Source organism: Cucumis melo, chromosome 6, assembly GCF_025177605.1.
Source record: "Cucumis melo cultivar AY chromosome 6, USDA_Cmelo_AY_1.0, whole genome shotgun sequence".
Classification (NCBI taxonomy): domain Eukaryota; kingdom Viridiplantae; phylum Streptophyta; class Magnoliopsida; order Cucurbitales; family Cucurbitaceae; genus Cucumis; species Cucumis melo.
Window position 1 is genome coordinate 29,167,938 of NC_066862.1, and position 16,374 is coordinate 29,184,311.

General features: G+C 36.2%; 1 protein-coding gene across 3 annotated transcripts; it reads left to right on the forward strand.

Annotated features, from left to right (window-relative positions):
- Positions 1-1,797: 1,797 nt before the first annotated feature.
- On the forward strand, positions 1,798-14,945 carry LOC103490844 (histone-lysine N-methyltransferase, H3 lysine-9 specific SUVH6-like). Of its 3 annotated transcripts, none has more exons than XM_008450557.3 (3): positions 1,798-2,111; positions 3,815-6,988; positions 14,597-14,945. In XM_008450557.3, the coding sequence occupies exon 2, from the start codon at positions 3,955-3,957 to the stop codon at positions 6,934-6,936; it is 2,982 nt and encodes a 993-aa protein (XP_008448779.2). In that variant the 5' UTR covers positions 1,798-2,111; positions 3,815-3,954; the 3' UTR covers positions 6,937-6,988; positions 14,597-14,945. The 3 variants fall into 3 exon arrangements, 2 of the variants coding, with proteins under 2 accessions (XP_008448779.2, XP_008448780.2); XM_008450558.3 differs by having other exon boundaries at positions 1,798-2,098; XR_537940.2 differs by lacking the exon at positions 3,815-6,988.
- The last annotated feature ends 1,429 nt before the right edge of the window (positions 14,946-16,374 follow it).

Sequence of the window (16,374 nt, forward strand, 5' to 3'; positions counted from 1 at the left end):
CAACCACTTCCTCTGCCAATCAACTCCAACAATCGTCCGCTCTTAATGATTATTTATATAAACAATCTTAAAGATCACTTTGGTAATCAACTTCCATGAAAACCACTTTAATATTTGATTTCAATATCCTCAGGAATCAACTCCAACTAATACAACCTCGATTTCGATGAAGACCACTTTTGACTAGCTCTAACAACTTTCTTCTAGTTGATAATTGATTAAGTTTGTTGTTATTTGTCTATGTTACGTAATTGCAACGAATTGTGGGGGCATCTTCAAAATTGTAATCAAAACATACAATTTGATTGAGGAATGAAGGATGCTCAATTTGATTGCTAATGTAAATTATGTGTGATCCACTACCTTTATTGTTGTATTTATATATCGTTATTATTAGAAACACCTCTTTTTAATACAACAATTGTGGGGATGAGAGATCTAACATTTCACTTTTAGGATGAAAGGTCATGTTAATTATTGTTGTGTTAAGCTCGCTTTGTTAGTTAGGTATATTGTTATTATAACAATATGAGAATTATGAATTTCTCACATTTAACTTTACATTTACCCTAATCTTTACCGTTAAGGTCAAACAATAAAGATACATGTAAAGTTGAAATGTGACCGATTTTGTAATTCTAAGTAAATGTGATTAAAATCAATCTAATTTTATTTGCGATTTAGATTTATTATGATTAATCAATCAATGAAATCCTATTAGGACAATGAGTTGATTTGATTTAAATTATTTTTTTCGCTTAAATCCAATGCGACGTAGATGTTGATTAATATAAAATTTTTGTTGATCAAATTATTGTAATTAGTGTGACAAAAAGGATTACATGTTTGATTATATACAATTCTCGTAAAAAAAATTGCAAAAACCACAAAAGAAAAAACTATGAGATTGGTCGTATTTACACAAAATTTCAATATGCTCTAGTTTACCTATTTTATGGATTTTTTATGGTTGCAATCAACCTCTTTTATCATATTACTTTTTAGGTAAAAACAACTAAAAAATAGATAAAAGAGGGTAAAGTTGTCGTATAAAAAACAAAGGAGGAAAGTTTTTGAAACATTGTCCGGTAACACCATTGCTTGAAATCCATGCAACTTAGAAGGAGGTGGAGAGAGGTGAAGCAAAACTTTTGGAAAAAACGATTGTGCTTGAGAATGAGAATTATTCTTCTTCGAGTGTTTATTCCCTCTTCCTACTTCGAGTGTTTATTCTCTTCATTCCTTTTGCTCAAAGCACTTTGTTAGGAGGTGGTGTTTGTCGACACAACAACAATTCAATTTTGACTTAAGCTCTCTCTTAAAGCATTTATTCTTCATTTTCATGTAAGTTTCATGAATTTAAGGCAGTGGTGTTATTATTAGCCGACAACATTTAAAAAACATCCCTCCTCTCTTTTATATGACAACTTTACTATCTTCATCTATTCATGTTAGTTCAATCAAAACCGTTAAATTGTAATTATTAAAAAAACGAACATTTTTTTGATAATGTTGTTTTAAAAATTATTGTAAAAAATGGGGCTAGGGTGAAACCATCGACAAAAATAGGGTAGGAAAGTGACTAGACAAGTCGTAAACGGTCCACGACTTGACGTGTCCAGAAGTCGTGGACATAGTTAAGATTTTTAGAAAGGAAATAATCAAATATTTTAATTAGGAATGAAATATTTTAAAGAGGTTAAGATTTATTAATGATATATTTTTAGAAGGTTGAGATTTATTATCGGTAGTTTTTTCAATTTTCCGAAAAAATAAAAAGAAAGAAAAAGAAGAGAAACCGCCCGCAACCGGGAAATGGTCGACCCGACTCGATTTGTGTTGGTAACTGAAAAGTTCGCGACTATCCCCTCCGAGAGATAAAAGTAGTAGAATGATGAAATCCCAGCACCGTTCAGGCTTCAGTTTGTTTTCTTTTTGATTGAATTGGGTTTTCGAGTCACAGGGAAGCAGATAGCGAGATCTAAATACGCCATAGGAGTGGAACTTGGAATTAATTTTCGCAAAACCCACAAGTAGAGGAGTTGAGTATTGCGGCAGTATTCTTTTGCTTGCTGGGTTTCTTCGTTCGTGCCTCGTGGTGTGTAATTCTGGTAATTATCTCTGTTTTTTTTTTGTTCTGGGTGTTCTAATTCTAAACTCTTGGCCGTTTTCTTGAAGTTCTTTTGTTCTGACCGAATGTTGCATTTCTGCGATGAAAGTAGTGTTTGAATTTATGAATTAATTCTTCTCCTAGCAACGGCGACATTCTCCTTGTAGACTAATATAAAAGTCGAACCATATACATTCATAGAAGCCTTTTCCAGCTTTTGAAAGGTTGGAGCACCTTCAGAAAAGGATTTTTTTTGGGTACGGATGACTCGTTCACAGGCACGATGATCCTCCCCACAAATGTATGAAATCCAACATTCTGCTTACCTCAAAGAGTACTATCACGTTGGGATCACCATGTCTATTGTAGCCTGATGGTCACCCATCCCTAACACAATGTGTTAGTTTCGGTGAAAAACTGAAGATTGCGATAGAGATGACCATCGCATTAGGGTTACAATATGCATGCTTATTGCGTTAGTGCGTTCTGATGTAAGCTAAAGATAAAGGTTTCATACGTTTGTGGGTTGTGTCATTAACCATAGAGGTGCTTGTCAAAACACCATTCATACAAAAATCTCTAAAGAAAATGTTGATGAAAAGAACAAATAGAGATTTTTTTCTTTTTCTTGTGATTCTTTTTTTACTTTACCTCTTATTTTTAACTAAGAACAGACCAATGGGGTGATAAGATCATGAAAGCCAATGGCCATTCATATAGATGCCCCATTGTGGACTTGGGATGTCATATGTTCACGAGCTAAGTTTTATTGCTTCCCGTTGTTCTTCCATGGTTAATGGGCTATATTTAGGGTCAAAGTTCCACTTTTATTTTATCTTTTTAGCGGAGAGGTTCCGTTCGTTGCATCAATGATGGCCTCCTCCATAATGTGACTTCTCTGTTTGACAACTCCACATTTTTCCTCTTCTTTCTTTATTTCTTTTTAAAATATTTCAATAGCTTTAACCACTTTGCTAGGCGTATGAAAGAGAGAAGAAGTAGTAGGAAGGTTAGTTGAAGTGGCCTCAATAAGAGTAAGCCTGTTGTGTAGGCATCTTCCTCTCAATCATCTTTATGGTTGGATCCTTAAAGATAAAGATCGAAGCTTACCATTCAAAGGGAGGCCAAGGAAGTATTAATAAGGCCAATATCCAATTTTCCACCATGTCCAAGATCCAATTTACCACAACATGTTTTTGCAATGATATCAACCGAATTCCTGGTACATGCTTTTATAATTGGATCTTGGGTGAGAGAGGTCATTTACCCCACGACAAGTGAAAGGATGGTGTCGTTTGTGGATATTTTCCATAGTCTATTCTTCACGAGAGGTGAAAAGGATAATGTCATTTGTGAATTGAAAATGATGAATATTTATGATATTCTTCCCATCTCAAAGCCCTTTATCAAACTTTTGTAAGCTTCTTATGTAAGCCTACTCAAGCAAACAACCACAACAAAGGTGAGAGAGCTCATCTTACCTTTGTCCTTTAGAGGGGTGATGACTTAAAAGATTGAAGTATTAAAGGTGGTTTAACAATTTTTCTTAGCAAGCATGAGTCATCAATCCATTTACTCCTGATGTGATTTTAATGTTTAAGTCACAATTGCTTCTTTTTTATACTATCATCATGTTTTAAGTCGTGTCTTTTATTTTTTTCTCTTTAACATTCTTTATTGATTATTTTTTCTATTATGATCAAGGCTCATGCCATGCTTTAGCTCGGGACTTCTGGATTTCCTCTTCAAGACAAAGCCTTCAATGTGCCTTCAGCTGTTACAGACTTTCATAACACCAAACATTAGTTCCAAATCCGACTAATTTCAAATCACCAAGAGCAACTATGTCACTCACATGTAATGATTCCACAGAGAGGATTCAAAAGTTGAATATTGAAAATGGTGATTCTTTTTCACATCCAGAGCTACTTAAATATAAAAGACGTAAAGTCTCTGTTGTTCGAGATTTCCCTCCCGGCTGTGGTCGAAGTCTTTTGCAAAACACTTCAACCGTAACAAAAGGTGTGATAGGTGATATAATTGAGAGTCCTCCTTCACTGCATCATGAAGTGTTGGGAAGCGTGGAGATGCCAAATGCAAATACCACTTTAGAAGCTACCATAAAAAGAACTAATATTTCGTGTCTAGAGGATGGGCACAAAACAGCGAATGTTGAATCATCATTGTTGAATGAGGATTTGGAAGGCAAAGATGAATCTTTTAAAAATATAAAAAATTCTATTGGAGATGAACCTTCTTTGAAAGATTTGCATGGAGTGGTTGTTTCTGGCATAGGGGAAGAGGTACTTGAGCCCAGTAAGTCGAGACCTTGCTCATCACCTGATGGCACTACCTTTGTTTCTAATGGCAAGGACGTGAAAGAACTTGTGGTAAGAAAATACCCTCCTAGAAGAAAAGTTTCGGCTATTAGAGATTTTCCTCCCTTTTGTGGCCAAAATGCCCCTCCTTTATCCAAAGAGAAGGGTTCCCTCGTGATTGTCTCTCAGAATAATTTCGAGCATCAGTATAAGCTATCGAAATTGGATAAGGATGATGAATGTGTGGGAGATAATGCTCGCAAAGAAGAATGCAATATTGAATTGGTAGAGGATGTGACCAAGTTAACCGTGGATAAAATTTGTACTGATGTGATGGTGGAACCTATTAAAGCAACAAAGATGGACGATAAATGTGGTTCAAAAAACAAATGTACATCAGAACGAACGAAAACTTCTTGTAGTGATCAATTCAAGTTTGATAAGAAGCGTAAGAGTACTCTGAATGAAGTGAAGGAAATTATGGAGAAGGAAATAGAGGTTTACACTAGAGAGGTGCCTTCAGAAGAAAATATTTCAAATATTCCCTCCCGTCAGAATCAGTTGAAACTTGTACCTTGCGAGCAAACTCTTGCAGCTGAGAGACCTGTTGTGTTAGGTCTTATGGCTTCATCGACTTGTCCTTGGAGGCAAGGCAAATTGAACCTCAAGCCCTCTCCAGGAGGTGGATCAAATGGGAAAAAAGTGAAGAAGCGTGACTTGAGGCAATTAGAGAAAACAAAATCAATCTTAAAAGAGGATGGAAAAGAGTATCAGAAAAATTCTTCAAAGACATCTATTGTTGAAAAAGATGTTAATGGGGATATGCATCAGCTAGTTGTTGCAGGTAGCATGGACACAAGTATCAATGTTGATGAAAATAACAATTCTCATGTGAATTATAGATCCAATAATACTAATGTGAGCCTTATTCCATTTTCTCAAATTAATGAAAGTGGAAGTGAGCAAGGGAGTGATTCTAAAGGTACTAGGACTAGAGTAAGGGAGACATTGAGACTTTTCCATGCTGTATGTAGGAAGCTCTTGCAAGAAGATGAAGCTGGAAAAAAGGTCCAAGGAAGTGCACCTAGGAGGATTGATTTTATAGCAGCAAAAATTCTTAAGGATAAAGGGAAATATGTTAATGTGTGCAAACAAATTTTAGGACAAGTCCCAGGAGTCGAAGTTGGTGATGAGTTTCGATATAGGATAGAACTTAATATTATTGGACTTCATCGCCAAACTCAGGGTGGGATAGATTATGTGAAGTGCGGTCAAAAGATTCTTGCTACTAGTATTGTTGCTTCGGGGGGCTATGCTAATAACCTCGATAACTCAGATGTCTTGATTTACACAGGACAAGGAGGAAATATGATGCATTCAGACAAAAAACCCGAAGACCAAAAGCTTGAACGAGGAAATCTTGCATTGAAGAATAGTTTTGATGAAAAGAGTCCGGTTAGAGTGATTCGTGGCTCTGAGTCATCTGATGGAAGAACATATGTCTATGATGGGCTATATTTGGTGGAGAAATGGTGGCAAGATATGGGTCCTCATGGTAAGCTTATATTCAAGTTTCAGTTGTGTCGAATTCCAGGTCAGCCTGAACTTGCTTGGAAAGAAATAAAGAGGTCTAAAAAGTTCAAAGTAAGAGAAGGTCTTTGCGTTGACGATATTTCTCAAGGAAAAGAATCAGCTCCTATTTGTGCAGTGAACATCATAGATAATGAGAAGCCACCACCATTTAATTACATCACTAAAATGATATATCCTGACTGGTGTCGCCCACTTCCTCTTAAGGGTTGTGATTGTACAGACGGGTGCTCAGATTCAGAGAGATGTTATTGTGCGGTCTTAAATGGAGGAGAGATCCCATTTAATCACAATGGGGCAATTGTTGAGGCAAAGACTCTTGTCTATGAGTGTGGTCTTTCATGCAAGTGTCCTCCTTCTTGTCATAATCGAGTTAGTCAACATGGTATCAAATTTCAGCTGGAAATTTTTAAAACCAAATCAAGGGGATGGGGTGTGAGATCCCTAAATTCAATCCCCTCAGGAAGCTTTATTTGCGAGTATATAGGGGAACTTCTCGAGGATAAGGAAGCAGAGCAGAGAACTGGTAATGATGAGTACTTGTTCGATATTGGGAATAACTATAGTGACAATTCTCTTTGGGATGGACTTTCAACCCTCTTGCCTGATGCACAAGCGAATGCTTGCGATATCATGGAGGATGGAAGTTTTACCATTGACGCGGCAAGCTATGGGAACATTGGGAGATTTATCAACCATAGTTGTACACCCAATCTTTATGCCCAAAATGTGCTTTATGATCATGAGGATAAGAGAATTCCGCATATTATGTTCTTTGCCGCTGAGAACATTCCTCCTTTACAAGAACTATCTTACCATTACAACTATATGATGGATCAAGTTCGTGATTCAGAAGGAAATATTAAAAAGAAGAGATGTTATTGTGGTTCTGCAGAATGTACTGGTTGGATGTATTGAGTATTAACCAAGATGTTTCATTCAATCAACAGGACTGCATATTTCTTCTTAGGTAAGTTTCCATTTTGATAAATCCCTTTGTTTTATAATCCATCTTTTCTTCATTTCTATGTTTTATTTCTATGGTCTTGGTATATATGCATACATGGCTCATTAACTCAATTGAGAGTTGTCTCAAGCTATTGACATGATTCCATTGATATTAAATTCAGATTTTATATATGTTCTGTCATCTGTGGGAATTTTTCTTGAGGTCTCCTGTCATTTCCCTTGGTTAGTTGCCCTAATTTGGTCTCCTTTGTTCCAAATCAATCTGTTTCTCACAACTCACAAGATTACATATTTCTTATAGAATACCAAAACATCCTAGTTATTAATGCAAATGGGAGGAGCATAGTGAACAACAAATTGGAAATTTTTTTGATATGTTCTGGTTAATGCTCCATAAAGAGGGAAAGCGATTATTACCAATTGTTTTCAAAATACTCTAGGCTTTGCGAATGACTAGAAATTTTGGGAACATATGTTAAGGAAGGGAAGTTGATCTAATTTACTACGCATCAGGACTTTCAAGAAGAATCATATGGTTGTATAAGATTTGGCATTGAGGATTTTATGAGGTATTTAGTACCTTAAGTAGGAGATTCTACTGTTTGAACCTTGAATCTAAAGACACTTAGATGAAATATCTCGCAATGTGACGTGGGGTCCTTTTGCACTCCATTTCATTGGCCTCCCACTTTCACTTTTCTCTCTTCCCTTCATCTCCCTTAGTGCAACGCTATCTTTCTTAGTTGGATAATTTTTTTTTTTGTGAATTTTAGCATCTTTATATTCTTCTACTCAATCAACCCCTATTCTTCTTACATTGTTTTACCCCTCCAAAAAGAAAATTTGTCCTCGAGTTTTAAAAAGAAAAAAGTTATGAAGCAAACGCGGAATGAAATAAACTTGTTAAACGAATCAATGGAGTATGACGAAACCAACCTCCTACATTTTGGACAAAAATATTATGATCAAAGGGATAAATTCAAGACAAAAAGTCCAATATTTCCATCAAAATATGAACCCTTCCATCGGACGTGAGCCCAAAAAAGATATTTCCTTCAAGCTCATTCAAAATAGTATTCAAAGGATCAATGAGTAAAGAATTGGCTTTTGAAGAAAACCCTTTAAGAATCACATTTTCTTCATCATTTGCTTCAAGTTCTTGACATTGTGGTAATTGTTCCAACACAATTAGTGTCATTCTTAGTCGATTTTTGATTTCCGCCTCGATGTTTAGAATTTTGATGTTCAATACATCTTTTCCATTTTCTTCATTGAATTTTTCTTCTCCACTCGAGACTACTTTTGAATCAACATTTTCAAATTCTTCTTTTCGAGTGAATTTTGTATCTTTTGTTAATATAAGAAATTAATAAGAAAGTCAAGTCGTGGTTTTTCTCTCGGTAGTCGGATTTCCACGTAACACGATGTCTACTTTCTTTACTGCTTTTAACATGGTATCAGAGCGAGGTAAAGATGAAACCCTAGATACGATTATCAATGATACTGAGATAGAGAGACGAGACAGCCACAATCGTGGATGCTGCCGTCGTCACCGTCATGGAAAAGTTGCTCCACCAGCTTCAGAAGACGTTGGCGATCAGTACAACCAGGTGCCGTTGCTGACCTCTATTTACGGATTGCCCTCGTTTCATGCGTTGTTGCCCTCTGATTCTTTACCGCGGCCGTGCATCCGTGGTACTGGGATTGATCAACTCCATAATAAATCAGGGTCTAAAGTTGGTGAATCTTCAACACAATCCAAACTAATCGACTTGTCGATGTATTTCAAGAACTCGATAACTTCACTCCCTATTTTGTCCTCAAATTATATAACTAGTTCTCTTGCACCGACTACAAGTGTTTTTCCAAGGGAGAAGCTGAATGGCTAGAACGACTTTTCCTGGTCTGAATCGGTGAAAATGTTTCTTGAGGGACATCACCAATTCAGTTTTTTAACAGGGGAGACCCTTCGGCCCCCACCCGGTAATGCCTAGGGACGTCTCTGAAAAGGGGAGGACTCTCTTATTCGGTCTATGTTGATTAATAGTATGGAACCACAAATTGGCAAGCTTCTGCTTTATGCAACAACTGCGAAGGGTCTATCGGACACTACTCGGAACTTTATTCGAAGCGTCAGAACGCCTCTCATTTGTGTACACTGAGGAAAAAAGTCCATGATTGCAAGCAAGGAACTCTGGATGTAACCTCATACTTCAATAAACTCTCTCTACTCTGGCAAGAGATGGACTTGTGTAGAAAGACAATATGAGATACTTCGAATGATGGCTTACAATATGCTAGACTTGAAGAAGCTGATTGGATTTATGACTTCCTTGTCGATCTCAATCCTAAGTTTGACATTGTTTGTGGTCGTATACTTGGCTAGAGACCCTTTTCCTCCTTGTTGGAAAGTTGATTTACTTGTCACATACTAGACGGGATATCTCTTATGCTATGAGTACCGTTAGCTAGTTCATGTAGGCTCCATACGAGGAACACATGGAGGCAATTAATAGAATCCTGAGCTACTTAAAAACAACTTATGGTAAAGGGTTGATGTTCAAGAAGACCGACAAGAGATCTATTGAGGCCTATACTGATTCTGACTTGGTAGAGTCCGTTGTTGACAGGAAATCCACCTTCGGCTACTTAACCTTTGTTTGAGGCACTCTCGTAAAATGGAGAAATAAGAAGCAGGTTGTGGCTAGAAGCAGTGCTAAAGCTGAGTATAGAGCCATGAGTTTGGGGATGTGAGGAAATTTGGCTTCAAAAAGTTCTATTTGACCCTCATTAAGACTATGAGGTTACGAAGAAATTATTCTGTGATAATAAGGCAGCTATTAACATCGTCAACAATCCAGTTCAACATGATAGAACTAAACACGTAGGGATTGATTAACATTTCATTAAAGAAAGACAGGACAATGGTAACATATGGATTCCTTACATCCCCTCAAGCCAACTGGTTGCTGATGTTTTCATTAAGAGACTTCTGAGACAAAGCTTTGACTCATGTGCTAGCAAGTTGGGTCTTATTGATATCTACGTCCCAACTTGAGGGTTAAAAGTTGAGACCAAAGATTAGAGGTTGTTCGTAAGTACTCCATCTTTGTCTAGAATCACTAACCCTTATCGCTATAATACTTAATGCTTAATTCTAGAAAGCCAATTCAACCGATTAGTGGCCCATCTTTTGTCAAGAAATTAAACTCAGATTAATTCAGCTAATACTTTTTTAAAGAAAGGACAGTTGGCATCCCACCACTCGTCAGTCTTTCAATTTCCTTCGAATTCTCGATAGTCGTGCAATGTGCCTTCAAATAAGTTACTTCCCATTTCAGCGACGGATCCTCGACAAAGTCATTTCAACCCTCCATCTTTAGTAGCCCTCTCCTCTTCTTCTCTTTATTCCTCAGCAAAGTCAGGTATCAGAGCAAATTTGAAAAGAAAGAAAGGTTCTAAGATATTCCCACATTGCCTCAAGCCCTTTCTGAAGTATTTCATTTGAAAGAAAAAATTAAAGAAGATTTTGGCTAAACGATCCTTAAAAGTCCAAATATTTGAAGATCAAGTATATGATTTGTTAGAGGAAAAATGTGTCCATTCTCAATCATCAATTCATTTTAGCAGATCCAAGTTGTTTTTAGAGGCTAATCTAGATTTATTGGAGGTTAGTTACACCAAATTCTAGCCCAACCCGTTCTTCTAATTTAATTTCTCATCATTCTCACCCAAGCACTTTGAGTTCTCTATGGTAAAATTTTTGAGGAGCTCTCTAAGGAAAATCCCACTTAATCACTCCAGCAAGAAGGACAAATCTTCTTTCAACTCTCCTTTCAACGTTAGTATTCAGGAAGTGGAGCATTTGGATAGGCCAACTAAGAATAAGAGTAAAAAACGCTTTAAGCCTTTAGAAACAGATCTCGATGCCTTGTTTCAATGTGAGGAAGAACCAAATTCTGCAATTTTTCCTTTTGCAACTCGCTCTTGTCCCCAGTCTTGTGGAATACCAGATCATCTAAAGTCAATAGTTGCTTATTGTAGACTTATTCTAATTTGATTCTTCAATCGTTAAATGTATTCCTCCCGGACCAACATTAGTCTTTCTTAGATTTCTTTTCATGTGGGTGGCAAGTAAAGCCTCTCTGCTGATGCTGATGGTTTGCAAGATTTCTTCGAGCTTCCTCTAGATTTTGGATTATTTTGGCAAGACAACTACGAGGTAGTCAGTTGCATCTTCTTGCAAGTTTTTAAATTCAAATGGGTTCCTTATGATAGAGATTTTACATTGCTTTGTATTTAGCTTTCTACGACTGTGGTTCTGCTTAGCTAGATTATTTTATGCTGGAATTCGTTTTTTAGATTCCCATCTTCTTTGTTGCCTAACTTTAGCTTTTGTTGTAGTCGTTGATTGAATTCTTCTCTATATCTTTGGCTCTTAGTATAATACTCTTGTACTTTGAGCTTAAGTCTCATTTATTAATAATAAATACAGAGGCTTGCCTCCGTTTCAAAAACAAATACTTAATGGAGTGATTTTCTTGTGACGAGAGATCAACGATATCTATGTGAGAAGTATCTACGGATTGTTGGTTGGGCCTTTTTGTTGCATTTTGTGCTGGAAGGTGAAGGAAGGCCTGGATCATATTATCTGGTACTGTGATTTTGCCAAATGTGTTCGGGATTCCTTTTTTTAGTCGTTTGGCTTTATATGTGTTCGTTAGAGATGGAGATTTGCTCGAAGAGTTCCTCCTCAATCTGCCTTTCTGGAAGAAAGGTTGTTTTCTTTGGCTTGCTTGTGTACGTGCCATTGTTTGAGTTTTGTGGGATGAAAGGAATAAAAGAATGTCTAGGGTCCTTGATAAGGATTATAGAGAAACTTGGGCTTTGATTTCATGTTTCTTAGTGGGCTTCGATTGCCAAGGTGTTTTGTAATTACCATTTGACCTTGATTCTGTACAGTTGGAGTCCCTTCTTGTAGGGGACCCCTTTCTTTTGTGAGCTTGGTTTTTCTCTGTATGTTTGCGCATTCTTTCATTTGTCTATGAAAGGTGTTATTCTTATAAAAAAAATGTTAGCCTCTTCCCCTTTGTTAGGAATTTAAGGGTTTTCTCTCAAATTTGGATCTTTGTCCTCACTTGAGCTATTGGAACCTTGAAATCTTAGATTGTCAAATCATGGTCTGGAAATTCGATAGGTGGGAATGCATTTTTTGGGAGCTTGAGGTCTTCTTGAAGTGATTTCTAATGAAACTTGAGCTCCTCCCGTAGTATATTTGTATTCTAGACTTTGGTCGTTAGTAGGTGGAGGGAAGTTTATTGCGTGGAAGGGTTCTGTCGAGTTTTTTCCTTTCTGCGAGTTGTGAACAGATGGCCCAAATCAAAGGAGTTGCAAAACTTCTCCAATTGCTCAAAAGAGATGTTAGACTGTATGAGCTATGGAAAGATGTACATTTGAACCAAGTCGTAGCAAGAAATATAATATGATAAAAAAAATAAGCTATCAAACGACTTCCCTTATTGCTTTTCTTTTTTTTTTTTTTGGAAGAAAATGACTTTCATTGAAGAAAAATGGAAGAATTCAAGGGCATTCAAAAGAACGAGTCCAACTAAGTAAAATGTTTCCTATGGCATAATTACATAAGCTCTTCGAAATCAAAGCCCAAAGAGACACGTGAAATCTAACTAAAGACAAAATGCACCCTCCCTACCCCAAAACACCCAATCGTTCCTCTCATTCCAATTGTCCTAAATAACCGCACACTCCTCGACAAGCCATAAAAAACCCCTTTATCTATGAAGGATAGATGGAGGAGGAACTCTGATCGTTACTCTGACACTCGACAATCTAGCAAAGTTAAACACCGAACTCTTGGAGGAAAGAGCTCCACACAACACGGGCATATTGGCAATCCCAAAAAGGAGATGATAAAGATGTTCCTCCGCCTTCCAACAACAAAGCATGCAACCAAAAGGTTTAACAAGCTCTCCTCCTAACAAGCCTATCAACGGTACTAACCTGATTAGGCAAGACTTGCCAGACAAAGAACCTAGCTTTCTTAAGGACCTTGTCCTTCAGACCACGTAAAAAACTGACTCCTTAAGGGGATTCAACAACAGACTAAACAAGGATTTACAAGTATAACCTCGACTAATGGCTTCCCTTATTGTTGAAGAGGCTATTGTTCCATTTGTTCCTTATGCATAAAAAGGCCTCAATAAGGTGCATCCATGTTGATCTTTTAACATTGGTGAGCGGGTGCCTTGTAATGTGTATGTGAGGCGATTGATAATCTGTTAGGAAGGGTAGTTGATCATCCGAAGGAGAGTAATTTCTTTCCAGAATCTATCTATCAAAATGGCATCTCATGAACGAATGGCTTTGTCTTTCATGGATCTATCTATCGAAATAGCATATGATGAACAAATGGCTCTTTCATGGGCGTACATGAAGTGGAACAATGGGGGGAAAGAATCAGAATCATGTGTGGGAAGAAACAATGAGTTTTATCACAAATATTAATGGTGCTGTCACTAATTTCCCAGAGGAAAATTTTGGCTTATCTGATATAAAAATAAGTCCAAACCTCCTTGTGTAGAGGGGTAATGTCATTGACAATGGTTGGGCTCGTAAAAAGGGAAAGAATCTTGGTGGATAAATACCCTTTGGATCTGGTTTCCAAACTCAACCGTCTTTATTACATGTTAAATGAACCTCATCAATACCGTCCAGGAGATTAATCTATTCTTCACCGTCATCATCATTAAAATTTCTTCTGAAGCGGAGAATCCAACCCTGTTAGTCATCCCAGAAACTCTATGTACAAATTTATCTTAATAGCCCATGCAAAGAGGCGAGAGAAGTCCCTCTCAGCCACCGGTCATACCAAAGTGAGTGTGGGCTCCATTCTTATCTTTAAAAGTAACTCTATCATGAAAAGGTTGGAGGAAGTGCATCAATATGGCTCGCCACGGGCCTCTGATGGTTAGGAAAGGTGCTATTTGCTTATGCTTATTGTGTCTACTTTTTTAGTTAAAACCTTGACCTCTTGGTGAATTTTAATTGATTACTTCTCAACTCTTCCATGGATTCGTGCACTCTAAGGAAGAATCTTTATTCGATGTTTTGTTAATTACAACGTAGGGATTTGTATTTAAAAGCTACAAATCAGTCTTTGAACATCTAAACATGGTTGTTGAACTTGTTTTAACTAGTAACAATCTAAACCCTAAACCCTATTTGGCCCCTTCAAGCGATTGAGTTTTTCATCAAAATCCATCCAGCTTCAATATCATGGTTTCTTAAGCTACCACCGGAACCGGAAGGCGAAATCTGTCTTCTAGAGCTTCTTAATTTTGTAGGCTTATTGTTTCTCGGTCTGTCATCTTTTATCTCTTATCTTTTAATTATTTGTATTGAATGCCCTTATGATTTTTAGGGCAGAAATTTAGTTAAAAGCATTGAATGCTCCTCATAAGTCAAAATATGCTCATATTAGTGACTTTGTTCTTGTTCACCTACGGGATGTTATTGTGCATGTACCTCCATGTGATGACTGAGATGTAATATTCTTCTCTTCACGGACTTGAAAAGAATATTCCCTTCGCAGGTAGAAGAAATGGCGTGGAAACTCTCCATTTTTTTGAGTAGCTGTTATGCAGCCTACTTTTGATCAGAATAGAGATGTCTTTGAGGCAGAAGTTGCCAGCTTGTGCTATTTCGAGTTGAAGTTACATTCAGATGGCAATGTGATGAAAAGAATGGCTTTACTTGACACAACAGGCGTGGCTGTGATGACAGGGTCAGGGCGGCACTTCGGTCTCATTGAGGATGTATCTAACTCATCTGTTGTTGGCAAAGATTTTAGTATGGAATTACACACATATACAATTTTCAGGTTGCAAAACATGAGTTTGAATTTTCTTTTTAAATGGAGATACTTCGGCCTTTTATGATAATTTCATTTCAGGTGCAAAATGCGAATTTCCCCTCAAATATGTGCAGTTGAGAATCAAATGTCTTTAAAGATTAATTTTTGTGTCAATTCAATACATCTATGCTATGTTTTGTTTGGAGGAAAAAGGTCATCTTTGTATACCCTTGGCATGTATATTCCAAAAAAAAAAATAGTTTATCTATATCTAGGAAATGAACAAAATGTTAGTACTTCTCATTCAATTAGTTAATGTAATACTATTAAATAAAAGAAAAACAAATGTTGACTTGTCAATTTAATTATTTTTCATGAATTTAAAACCTTGATGTTATTTAAAGAACTGTCAATTTAGATATTGAATACATTTTCAAAACTTATTTCAAAAAATGTTTGAATTCGAAGATATTTTTATTAATAGTAGTGGTGACCATTGGTCGGTTGGAGTCTATTGTTTTTTTACAGAATCAACCCCAAATTAACCATAGTCAATTTAGAAAAGTGTCAAACTAACCTCGATTCATAACATCTAAAAATATGTTTTGAAAATTCTCAAATTGCAACTTTTCAAAGCTGACTTCAACCAGTCCTTCTCGCCTTTTAATTGATCGATTTTTGGTCGGTCGGCTCAATTTTTCGATCTATCATAGTCACTTATAATTAATAGGATATAATAAGTAATATTTTACACATCTACAAGATATTTCTGATGTTCGAGAGAAGGTATATATACTGTAATTACAGTAATTAGTTGAAAATCATTCTTTTTGCCTTTGGAGAGAAACTAGTTTGTAATCAATTTCTTTTCCTATTTACGCCTCTACCATCATTCTTTTGCATTTCACCTTCTTTTCAATCTTCTTCTACAAATTTTCCGGTACATTTTTTTTTTCCGACAAATTCAATCTTCGGTGGTGGTTCTTTTTTTTTATATTCCATTTTCTATTTGGAATGTTGAAACAAATAATGTGGAGTACATTTGATACATACTCAAATATGAAATATTTGATACGTACTCAAATAAAATTGATTTAAACATTAGAGTTGGATTGGGTTACTCGAGTGATTTTATTTTCTATCTTTGTGGATTTTGCTTATTGTTCTTTTAGATTCATTGTTATTTTAAATATACCTAAAATATTCTATCTAATATATAAAATATACCGCAATGTATAAATCACTTATAATATAATATATTAGCACGATGTATAAATCATATGTCGACTTAATGTTGGACATAAATTGTAGTTTACATGAATTTCATATGGTCAGAAATTCCAACAAATTAAAATTTGTATATATCACAATACATGAACCCTAAATAAAAAATACTGTCAATTATAATATAATAGGAGTAAAGTCATATGCTTTGTTATCCCCATAGTTAACTTTGAAAATTGCAACCATGTGTTGTTTCTGTAGAAGACATTCCATTGAATTTTCAAGTAGAATTT

Excerpts from the sequence above, each read along its gene's own strand:
- LOC103490844 (XM_008450557.3), top strand. The coding sequence starts at position 3,955 with ATGTCACTCACATGTAATGATTCCACAGAGAGGATTCAAAAGTTGAAT.